Here is a 12,619-nt window from a genome sequence, read left to right as displayed (position 1 = left end):
AAATTAGCATTATCTTTATCACAGCTGAATATGAGATTTCAAAGATTCAAGTAATTTAAGCCTGGCGGGAAAAATCACAACTCCATCAACTCCATACACCTGATGAAATTAAACAAAATGAGGCAGCAACGGTTACAAGCTTTCTATAGAACATGGATCTCCTTGCCTGCTAATCCACCATTGACTGCATATTCAGGTGTCAAGAATGCAAGTATCTATCCCCCTACAAAACACTGAAGAAGTCATTAAATATGAGCAGCCCTGATTTCTCTGGGCTCAGTTTTCTGTATTTTCCTAAACTCGGTAAGAACCAAGCCAACAGTACCCAACCTCAGTTACAGACTTAAATGGAACTATCTCTACACTTTTAATTAGAATTGGGATCACTTTTTTAAAAAGAATTTATAATTTTTTTAATTGAATGAAGTATAGTTGATTTACAATGTTGTGTTAGTTTCAGGTATACACCAAAGTGATTCAGTGTTTTATATATATATATAAAATATATATATTCTTTTTCAGATTCTTTTCCATTATAGGTTATTACACGATACTGAGTATAGTTCCTTGTGCTATACAGTAGGACACTGTTGTTTATCTAGTTTACATGTAGTAGTGTGTATGTGTTAATCCCAAACTCCTAATTTATCCCCCCACCTTTTCCCCCTTCGGTAACCATAAATTTGTTTTCTATGTCTGTGAGTCTATTTCTGTTTTGTAAATAAGTTCATTTGTATCATTTTTTAGATTCCACATATCAGTGACATATGGTATTTGTCTTTCTCTGTCTGACTTACTTTACTTAGTATGATAATCTCTAGGTCCATCCATGTTGCTGCATATGGCATTATTTCATTCTTTTTTATGGTTGAGTAATATTCCATCGTATATATGTACCACATCTTCTTCATCCAGTCATCTGTCAATGGACACTTAGGTTGCTTCCATGTCTTGGCTATTGTAAATAGTGCTGCTATGAACATTGGGGTGCATGTATCTTTTCAAATTAGAGTTTTCATCTTTTCCAGATATATGCCCAGGAGTGGGATTGCTGGATCATATGGTAACTCTATTTTTAGTTTTCTAAGGAACCTCCATACTGTTCTCCATAGTGGCTGTACCAATTTACATTTCCACCAACAGTGTAGGAGGGTTCCCTTTTCACCACATCCTCTCCAGCATTTATTATTTGTAGACTCTTTGATGATGGCCATTCTGACCAGTGTGAGGTGATTCCTCATTGTGGTTTTGATTTGCATTTCTCTGATAATTAGCGATGCTGAGCATCTTTTCACGTGCCTGTTGGCCATCTGTATGTCTTCTTTGGAGAAATATCTATTTAGGTCTTCTGCCCATTTTTTGATCAGGTTGTTTGTTTTTTTGATATTGAGCTGTATGAGCTGTTTGTGTATTTTGGAAATTAATCCCTTGTCGGTCACATCATTTGCAAATATTTTCTCCCATTCTGTAGGTTGTCTTTTCATTTTGTTTGTGGTTTCGTTTGCTGTGCAAAAGCTCTTAAGTTTAATTAGATCCCATTTGTTTATTTTTGCTTTTATTTCCATTACTCTAGCAGACAGATCCAAAAAATATTGCTACGATTTATGTCAAAGAGTGTTCTGCCTATGTTTTCCTCTAGGAGTTTTATAGTATTCAGTCTTATATTTAGGTCTTTAATCCATTTTGAGTTTATTTTTGTATATGGCATTAGAGAATGTTCTAATTTCATTTTTTTACATGTAGCTGTCCAGTTTTCCCAGCACCACTTACTGAGGAGACTTTTTCTCCACTGTATATTCTTGACTCTTTTGTGGAAGATTAATTGACCATAGATGTGTGGGGGGGATCATTTTTTATGGCTATTGCACATGTGCCCTACATCTTATAATTTAGGGACTTTCCAGACTGCTGAAACCGAGGGTCTTTTTTGAGTGGCATCCATATGGAACTTCTCTAGGAATGGAGATTAGACCCTAACTTCACTAGGGTCCTGGTAATGGCCTACCATGATCTTCAATCTTTTGACAGTCATTTTAGTTAAAAACAGATGTGAAAATCCATAAACTTACTTATCTAAATTGTGTTACAATTTGTGGGAGAAAAAAAAATACAACAGGGTGTGCAGTAGAGAAATCCCATCACCTCCAGGGCAGCTGTGTATAGTTTTGTTTTTGTTTTTTTCTTTTATGAGAAGATTTATTCCTAGTTCTAGGTCCCAATCTTCCAGGGCTCTAAGCACAATTAAACTTGGTGGGTAGGTGAGGGGAGACCCATTCAGATACAGCACAAGGGACTGCTTAATTTTAGAGGGCAAATGAGGATTATTCGCATTCCATTTGCTAAGCCATGTATTCCCTGGGGCTACATACGCCACGCTTATTTCTAACTCACACAAAGGTACCTTCTGGACTTGCAGCAGCCCTGACTCCTCCCTCAGGATACGTTGTGTACAATACGTGCAATGTAGCCAGTTAACATGCTTATTCATGTGACCACAACAATCTATACATCAAGTACTTTCAAGCTTAATTTATGCAAATAAGTTTTAATGTTTTCCCTCACCTCACTAGAATTTTATTTCATAATGCAGCACACATCCCATTTTAGAGACTACTGGTCTAGTGCACACTTGAAAATGCACGTAAAATTTGAGAAAGGGGTCAAGGTAACAGGAAGACACGAGAGATGTGTGCATCTAGGTGATAGTTTAAATTGGTGCGGTCTCTAAGAAAAATTAAAGGGACAAATCTAAGGATCTCAGAACCAAAGTTTGCTGATTACCCACATTTGAGTATATGAAAAAAGTGCAATGTGATTAAAAAATGGTCTTCGGACATCAACTTTTCACCAGGACAGAGTAACTAGTACCAAGGCAAGCTTGCCTGACATGAATAACTATATGTAACTGGGAAGAATAAACTCAGGAAGTGAGCCCCTATAATATCTTGATTCTCTGCCTGGGAACTATATCCTGACCATGGTACAGGGAACTAGAGGCTCAGCAGAACACAGCTTAGGAGCCAGAAGAAAATTTGGGCTGTGAAACAGATAAGCACTGGAGAGAAGGGAACTGCACAGAGGAAGGGTGCCAGTAGTCTACGTAGGGTTTCCCCAAATTCTTGGCTGAAGGCTACCACGCATGTGCAGACTGAGACTTACCAGAAGTCTACCAGAGAGCAGCTGCTAAGGGATTGAGAGAAGAGCAAAGATACTAGAGGCCCAGCAGGAACAAAGAGAAAATAAATAAAAAGATGGTAATCTTAAATTGGACCATACTAATAAATTACTTAAAATGTAAATGAATTAAACAATTAAAAGCAAAATTTTACAACTTGGATAAAAAAGCAAGACACAACCATACACTATCTACAAGAGATACACTTTAAATATAAAGGTTAAAAGTAAAAGGATGGAAAAATAAACAATTTAAACACAAAGATAAGAAAACTGGTAGCTATATTAATATAAGACAATGCATAGGTCATGAAATAGTAGTATGAATGATAGAGAAGAACATTTCGTAGTGTTAAAAAGGGCAGGCAATTCATCAGTAAGACAAAGCTTCAAAATACTTATAGCAGAAACTAACTGGATTAAAGGAATAAAGAGAGAAATCAGCAATCATGATTGAAGATTTAAACATTCTTCTTTCTATAACTGATAGAACAAGCAGACAAAAACAAAAACAAAAACAACAACAAAGGGACTTCCCTGGAGGTGCAGTGGTTAAGAATCCGCCTGCCAATGCAGGGGACACGGGTTCGAGTCCTGGTCCGGGAAGATCCCACATGCCGTGGAGCAACTAAGCCCACGCGCCACAACTACTGAGCCTGCGCTCTAGAGCCCGTGAACCACAACTACTGAGCCTGTGTGCCGCAACTACTGAAGCCCGTGTGCCTAGAGCCCGTGCTCTGCAACAAGAGAAGACACTGCAATGAGAAGCCCATGCACCACGATGAAGAGTGGCCCCTGCTCGCTGCAACTAGAGAAAGCCTGCGCGCAGCAACAAAGACCCAATGCAGCCTAAAATAAATAAATAAATTTAAAATATGTACAGCTTTAAAACAACAACAACAAAAAAAAACCAAACCTAGCAACAACAAAAATAAAAATTTTTTTTAACACTATCAACCAACTTGACCTAATTGACATTTACAGAACACTACTCCCAACAACTGTAGAATTTAAATTCTTTAAGTGCACATTCACCAAAATAGATGATATGCTAGAACATAAAATGTCTCAATAAACTTCAAAAGATTTAAACTCTACAGAGCATTTTTTTACTACAATGAAATAAGCTATCTAGAAAATCCCCCATATACCTATAAATTAACACACTTCTAAGCAACCCATTGGTCACAGAAGAAATCACAAGAGAAATTTTAAAAAATTTTAATGGAATGTTAATAAAAACACAACACAAAATTTGTTTGAGGTGGCTAACACATGCTTAGAGAAAAAATTGTACCTTTAAAGCAGAGACAATAAATAAAATTAACAAAGCCAAAAGTTAGTTGATAAGCCCTTAGTAATAGTAACCAAGAAAAAGAATAAGTATGAATTACATATAGAAACAAAAGAGGGGACATCATTCAGCTCCTGAAAACACTAAAAGGATAAGGGAATACTGTGAACAAACTCATGCCAGTAAATGTACAAACTAGCTGAATCATATAATTTTCTTCAAACAATTTACCAAAATGGATTTGAGAAGAAACAAAAAATCTGATAGCTGTATCTCTATTAAAGACACTGAATTCCTAATCAAAACGTTCCCCGTAAAGAAAACTCCAAGTCCAGGTGGATTCACTGGTGAATTGTCAAGTATTTAAGGAAGTATTAATAGTAATTTTACAAAAACTCTTTTAGAAAATAGAGATGGAGGGAACACCTCACACCACATTTTGAGGTATTACCTTGATACCAAAATCAGATAAAAACACAAGAAAACCACACCACCAATGTTCCCCATGAAGAAAAAACCAAAAAAACCCTTAAAGTGTTAGCAATTCAAATCCGGAAGTACACAGAAAGGATAATACATCATGACCAAGTGGGGTATACACCAAGAATTCAAGACTGGTTTAACATCTGAAAATCAATGTAATTCACCACAGCAACAGAAAAAAAAAAGAGAAAAACCATATGATCATTTTAATAGATACAGAAAATGCATTTGACCAAAATTTATCATTCATTCATGATAAAAAAACCTTCAGTACACTTGGAATAGAAGGGAACCTCTTAATTTTGATAATGGGCATTTATGAAAAACAAACAAGCTAACATATTAGTGGTGAATGACTGAATGTTTTACTCCTAAGATCGGGAATAAGAAAAAGGATGTCATCTCTCATTTAATATTGAAATTAAACTTCTATTCAATATGCTACCGGAAGTCATAGCAAGTGCAATAAGGGAAGAAAATGTCACAAATTATAAAGGATGAAAAGAAACAAGTAAAACTACCTGCAAGTAACATGATAGTCTATGTAGAAATTCCTAAGGAATCTACAAAAAACTACTAGATTTAATAATTGAATTTAGCAAGAGAGTAGCATACAATCAATATACAAAAGCCAATTGTATTTCAATATATTAGTAACAAGTAATTGGAAATGAAAAATTTTAAAACACCAATTTCAATATTGTTAAAGAACATTATCATAAAATATTTTAGAATAAACTTCACAAAATTTGCCCAAGACCACTATAAGAGTACTGAGAGAAATTAAAGATCTAAATAAATGGGAAATAAAACATGTTCATGGATAGGAACAGTCAATATCGTTAAGATCATTCTCCCCAAATTGATATCTAGATTCAATGCAATTCCAATCAAAATCATAGCACTTTTGTGTAGAAATTGATAATTCGATTCTAAAAACTTGTCAAGAAATGCAATGACTTTAAAGAGCCAAAACAATTTTGAAAAAGAACAAAATTGTCCAATTTCAAAATCTGCTTAAAAAGCTAAATTAAAAAAAAAAAAACATTATTAGTACTGAACGAATAGATCAATAGAATAGAGAGTAGAGAAACAGAACCATACATATATGTTCAACTGACTTTTTACAAAAATCCCAAAAGTAATATAATGGGGAAAGTACTCTTTTCAATAAATGGTGCTTTAACATACGGTTAAAAACATGAACCTCAACCCTTACCTAGCACAAAAATTACCCAAAATATATTACAGATCTAAATATAAAAGCTAAAACTATAAAAGTACTGAAAGAAAAGACAGGAGAAAAATCTAAGTAAACTTGGAGTAGGCACAGAATTGTTAGAACACTAAAATCACTAACAGTAAAAGAAAAAGAAATTATAAACTAGATAAAATTTAAAACTTCAGCTTTTCAAAAGACACCATCAATAAGAAGGTATAGTCAGGGAGTTTAGGATGGACATGTACACACTGCTATATTTAAAATGGATAACCAACAAGGACCTACTGTACAGCACAGGGAACTCTTATCAATGTTATGTGGCAGCCTGGATGGGAGGGGAGTTTGGGGGAGAATGGATACGTGCATATGTATGGCTGAGTCCCTTTGCTGTGCACCTGAAACTATCACACTGTTAATTGGCTATACTCCGAAATAAAACAGAAAGTTAAAAAAAAAAAAAAAGAAAATGAGGGACTTCTCTGGTGGCCCAGTGGTTAAGACTCCAGGCTTCCAATGCAGGGGGCGCAGGTATGATCCCTGGTCAGGGAACTAAGATCCCACATGCCGCATGGTGCAGCAAAAAAAGAAAAAAGAAAAAAAGAAGATGAACAAGCAAGCAAAAGGAGTGGAAGAAAATACCTGCAATATATGTATGTAGACGAGCGCCAGGAAACTGGACATATACAAAGAATTTTTACTTTTCAGTAACAGGCCAAATCACCTAGTTTTAAAAATCTACAAAAGCCTTAAACTGAAATTTTACCAAAAATAAGAATAGCCAATAAGCACAGGAAAAGATGCCCATTATTATTCATCGAGGAAATGAAAATTAAAATCATGAGATACGTCTTCAAACATATTAGAATGGCTAAAATTAAAGACTAACACCACCCAAATTAGTGACGACGTTAACTGGAACTCTCATACACTGCTGGAGGGAATGCAAAATGGAACTCCAGGGTAAACATACATTTATGACACAAACAAGGAATTCCAATTCTAAGTATTTACCCAAGGAAATGAAAACATATTCACATAACGACTTGTCTACAAATATTTATAACGGTTTTATTCATAACAACCCCAAACTGAAATCAATAGTAACTTCCATCAGCAGGTAAATATTGTATACAGATCTTAAATCTTAAATCCTTTGTCATCATATATTGTACTCGAAACGTGATTAATACTTTTCTCCAATAACCAAAAGAAGTCAGCTCCCATAATTGATAGTTATATCTTACAGACTGCCAGTTAATAAAGAGAACTGGGCTTCCCTCGTGGCGCAGTGGTTGGGAATCTGCCTGCTAATGCAGGGGACACGGGTTCGAGCCCTGGTCTGGGAAGATCCCACATGCCGTAGAACGGCTGGGCCCGTGAGCCACAATTGCTGAGCCTGCGCGTCTGGAGCCTGTGCTCCGCAACAAGAGAGGCCGCGATAGTGAGAGGCCCGCGCACCGCGATGAGGGGTGGCCCCCACTTGCCGCAACTAGAGAAAGCCCTCGCACAGAGACGAAGACCCAACACAGCCATAAATGAATAAATAAATTAATTAATTTAAAAAAAGATAAAAAGTCTTTAAAAAAAATAAAGAGAACTGATGGACTCATATTTTACTCTCCCTTGACCCCTTTCCAAAGTGTGCTCTCAGTATTCTTTAAAAATAGCTCTTAGAGCTTGCTACTCTTTGGCTGAACAGTACATCCACACTACAAAATATTGCACAATGTTGTAACATTTCTCCAAGATCAGTTTGTCTCCTGACTTCATGTACCAATATGTACCTACAGAAAATGTTTTCTAAGCTCTTCCCTCTTTCCTGGACATTACTGCATACTAAGAAAATGAAAGTCAGGACTGAGGTAGTAAACCAACTTTAGCTTGTGGTCACTCACCCTCATTCCTTCCCAACTGGTAACCTTACAAAAGTTTAAACCAATGTTCTCAATGGAGGCTTGGTGGCTAGTGTAATTGTGTCTAAGCATTTACAAATTATATGTTTGTTGCTATAAATCAGATTTGTTTCTTCTTTAAAACAGTCAAACCATTATGTTGATTTTTGTAAAAAATATGTGTTAGAAAAGACTTGCTTTCTATAAAGTTCATTCAGGATATAACAAAGGGAGCACCAAAAAGTACTTAATAGAAAGGGAAACTAGGTCTAATACTGTGGAGAACACTACACCTTGAATTTTTAATTTTCTAAAGAATCCTCTTTGATCAACTGTACTTTGGAATATAATACAGCTTGAGCTAAAAAAAACTCAAAAAAATCCCAAAAAACTACGGTTTATGGTTATACTCTAGAACTCTAAAACTATGACATTTTGGGCTCTCTGGGGTGAGAGGCCTAGAAATCTAGATTTTCAACAAGCATACCAGGTGATTCTAGTAGAGCTAAAATTTGAAAACCCTTATCTAAATCTAAAAGAGTATAATTGCAACACATGTGGCTTCAACAAAACTTGTTTTGTTTGGCCTACAGAACGGGTCTATATTGTGTGTGTGTGTGTGTGTGTGTGCGTGTGTGTGCGTGTGCATGTGTGTGTGTGTGTGTGTGTGTGTAATTACTTGCCAATATCTAATACTAGAGAAACTTTACATAAAATCCAGACTTCAGACTTCTCGTTAAAAAATAAATAAATAAAAGATCCTCCAACCCTGGCCCTGCACTATCACAGGACAATCTGCTGGAGCTAAGTACACTTTGCTCCCCTTTCCTTTCACTCCCTACCATTCCCTATTATTTTACCCCAGGCTCATAGTTCTCCATCTCAATTACTTGCTTAGCTCCTGAAGGTATTGTAGTTTGACCTATGATGCCTGTACCCACAAGTTCATTAGGAGAATGAAGAACAGAGATAATCAAATGAACCCTATTTATTTACAGTTGATCCTTGAACAAGTTTGGGGTTAGGAGTGCTGACCCTTCCGCAGCTGAAATTTCGAATATAACTTACAGTCGGCCTTCCCTATCACCAGTTCCGCATCCTCGGATTCAACCCACCGCAAATCTTGTACTACTCTAGTATTTACTATTGAAAAAAATCTGTGTATAAGTGCACCCTTGCAGTTCAAACTGTGTTGTTCAAGGGTCAAGTGTAGTTCTGAAATATATTGCCTAAACTTTTGTTACAGCTAGTATTAAAATAAGTTTGCAAGGAGAGAGGAAGGGAGAAAATATTCAAGTTATTAAGACTCAGGATAGTATTTTTAATTTATTGAAGATAGCCCTATTTTTTAGAGGTGTATGTGAAAGTATCATTTAACAAAGGCTTCTTCTTTCTTAGTATAAAAACAAAAACATTATCTTACAATTTAAATGCTTTCCTGAACTCTTGCTTACAATACAAACACAAAGATAAAAAAATATTTGGAGACTGGAACATTTTGAGAACTCTATAATTGCAAACTTGCCTCAGAATTGAGGATCAGCACTTTTATTACCCATGTTCTCATTCATTCAGATCTAAATGTCATGGCCTGGCACACAATACATCTTAATTCTAGAATTATGCAAAATTTAGTTCCTAATTGGCTACTGGCCCATTTAATCATTTAAAATATAAATAAAAGAAACCCTTAAAAGTGTCCAAAAATTAAGAACTAAAATTTAAGTTTCACCTGTACTAACTTTCCAACAGGTGGGCCATGTCAGAGCAAATCAGCGTGAAGGATCTGAGATTTTACCCTACTTGTAAGCTAACAAAGTAGCTTACCAGGGATGCTGGTTGAAGACACGAGACTTGTAGGTCAGATACAAAGGGCAGTTTGTTACTTCCAGTAATAATATAAGCCAAAGCGTCAACATTTTTGCACTGGTTTCCAGAGGCCCAGTTCCCACCTGGCAAGGTGAAGTGGGGCAGTTGATGCTTGCACAGGCAATGGGTTGTGTTGCAAGAGAGGAAACCAAAGCCTAGGGAACCCTCATCTTTTATGATGGGCAATAAGCATGCCTGCCTTTTACTCCAGAAGGAGACATCTATCTTTATTATACTGCACCACATGCATGGCTATTCTTTGCTCTGGTGGAAGACACTATCTCTACCTTCCAAGGCTCTTCCTTATACAAACATCCTTTAAAAACAGAAACAAAGGGCAGTCAGTACCTCCCCTGGCAAGACCTGCAGAAACAGAGAAACCCACGGAAAACTGTCTCTCTCAACTAGACACTGTTCCTAACATATAATTAAATCAAAAATCTAACACTACAACCTATTTAAAAGCATCAATTTCATCTGTTCTTTGACCTAGCTCAACTGTTTAATCTGCATTTTATCTCTAATTAAATCAACTAGTCCCTTTAAAAAAGGCAGTATATATATTAAAAACGAATTATTTCCACTTACTTTGTATTTTTTAAACGGAGGTGCTCAAATATTTGCAATATAAACATTTAAAACCTCAGTTATTCTACTAGAAACAATTTACTGTGCTTACTTTAAGTGTTTCAAACCTGTTAACGTTAGCAATGGGAACTGCCTGTCAAAAGTCTCATTATACAGTAACAAACACCACAAAGAGAACAGTAACTTCAACATTTCCAGCTGCTGTCCACAAAATACAAGAAAATGCGGCACCCCAAATCACTTTGTTCTATTTCTCTTTACCATTTACCGTCTCAAAATAAAATCTCCGAAAGAGAAGGACAACAAAACACCGTCTCTTAGTTCCTTTGTCCCCATCGGAGAGGAGAGAACTGGGGGCTCATTAAGGTAAATAACCCAAAACATGCAAGACAAAAAATAGACGGCATCCGATCTGTAATCAATCATCAAAGAAAGTCACCATCACTTCATCTTCATCCCTCCCTCCCCCTCTCCAGCTCAAATAACATGGGTACATACGAGATGATTACGATCATATGGACCTGGACAAAGCTTTGGGGAGGCAGAGGGCAGCGGTTAACTAGATGCAGTCGTCAAAGGACCCGAGATACAGACTACAGCAGACTCCGACAGAGGTTTTCAAAAGTGCGGGTCGCACGGGCCACGCACCCGGGGGGAGAATGCTGGGGAGCAGGAGCAGCAGCGCTGCCAAGTCTACAGCGCCGGTGGAAGTTGCTCGCGGGGCGCGCGGTACGCCGCACAACACGCGGGCCCTCCATGTCACCGCCGGCAGCACAGACCCTCCTCGCCCCTCCCCCGCCGCGCACCCCGGGCGGCGGCGACATGACAGCGGGTCCCTGCGCCGCTCCAGGACGCCGGCCTGCCCGGGCTCCCCACCCCCCACCGCGCCCGCACCCGCCTCTCACCTTGGGTAGCGAACGGCGAGGAGCCGCTGACCGGCGAGCCGGGGGCGGGGACGGGCGGCGGGGTCTCGGCCGAGCCCAGCATGGGGGCGGGCAGCATGAGGTAGCGCTGGGGCGCGGGCAGGCAGCGCTGGCAGAAGGAGTGCAGGCAGGGCAGCAGCTTGGGCGCCCGGCTCTGGATGTTCTGGTGACACACGGCGCAAGTGTCCAACAGGTTGAGCCGGGCCGCCTCGCCTCCGCGCTCCGAGTCGGGGCCCTGCCGACTCTCGGCCTCGTTCTCCCCGCTCGGCGGAGCCGAGGGCCCCCCGGCGGCCGCCGCCGAAGCCGCCGCGGCCGCCGTCGCCGCCTTCTCTACAGCCACCTCCATTGTCCTGCCCCCGCCGCCGCCGCTGGGAAAGGAGGAGCGGGTTCTCTGCCCGCCGCCGCCCCCGACGACTTCCTTCTCCTCCTTCTCCTCCCAGGCCGCCCGGGTGACTCGTAGGAGAGGGAGGGAGGCCCGGGCCGAGGAAGCCTCCTCAGGCCCCGGGGATCCGCCTCCCGGGTGGCGCGGCCGGAAGAAGGGGATCTGTCAGTGGGGACTGCTCTTCGCACCGGAGAGGCTGCGCCCCGTCCGCTTCGCCAACCGCCGCGGCTCTCGTCAAATCCGCCCAGCCCGCCCTCGCCTCCCGGCCTTTCTCTCGGGCCCCCGGACCCACCTCAGGCCCCGCCCCCTCCCTCCCTCTCCCAGCAACCGAGGCGACTGCAAGGAGTGCGCCGCCCAATAGCCGCCGCGCCTGGTCGGGGGGCGGGGCGTGCGGAAGCCCGCGAGGCTCGGACGGCCGCTGCGGGAGGCTGGGAGGTGGGAGGTAGCTTGCCCAGCCCCGCCCACCGAGCTCCTGGAACCGCGGCCTCTGATTGGGCCTTTGTGTGTGTTTAGCTCCTCTAAAAAGATTAAGGGTTCATTTGTTAACGATCGACCACCTAATTCGGTCCGCCTGTGTTAGCTCCTCCTATGGGGCGGGGCTTCACTGTGTCTACCCGACACTGTTAATTAAGTAACTGGTACGAAAAACTCATTTTACTACTGCTGACAGGGGTCCTGTAGGAGGAATAAATATGGTGGGAGGGTAGAAGGATGACGAAGTGGAGAGAGTGAAAAGCAAAGGAAAGAATTTTAAAAAACGGGAAAATGTTGTGTAGAAAAGATATTGTGGAG

The 12,619-nt window shown here is 40.1% G+C and overlaps 1 protein-coding gene across 2 annotated transcripts in view; it reads right to left on the bottom strand.

Annotated features, from left to right (window-relative positions):
- TRIM24 (tripartite motif containing 24) overlaps nucleotides 1-12,088 on the bottom strand; it is an 89,820-nt gene extending 77,732 nt beyond the window's left edge. For both annotated transcript variants that reach the window (XM_061198774.1, XM_061198775.1), the window contains exon 1: nucleotides 11,428-12,088. In XM_061198774.1, coding sequence (XP_061054757.1) covers nucleotides 11,428-11,791 — 364 coding nt within the window. In that variant the 5' untranslated portion in view covers nucleotides 11,792-12,088. The remainder of the gene's footprint in view (nucleotides 1-11,427) is intronic.
- Nucleotides 12,089-12,619: the final 531 nt, after the last annotated feature.

Source organism: Eubalaena glacialis, chromosome 8 (assembly GCF_028564815.1).
Source record: "Eubalaena glacialis isolate mEubGla1 chromosome 8, mEubGla1.1.hap2.+ XY, whole genome shotgun sequence".
NCBI lineage: Eukaryota > Metazoa > Chordata > Mammalia > Artiodactyla > Balaenidae > Eubalaena > Eubalaena glacialis.
This window is presented reverse-complemented; position numbering and strand designations above follow the sequence as displayed.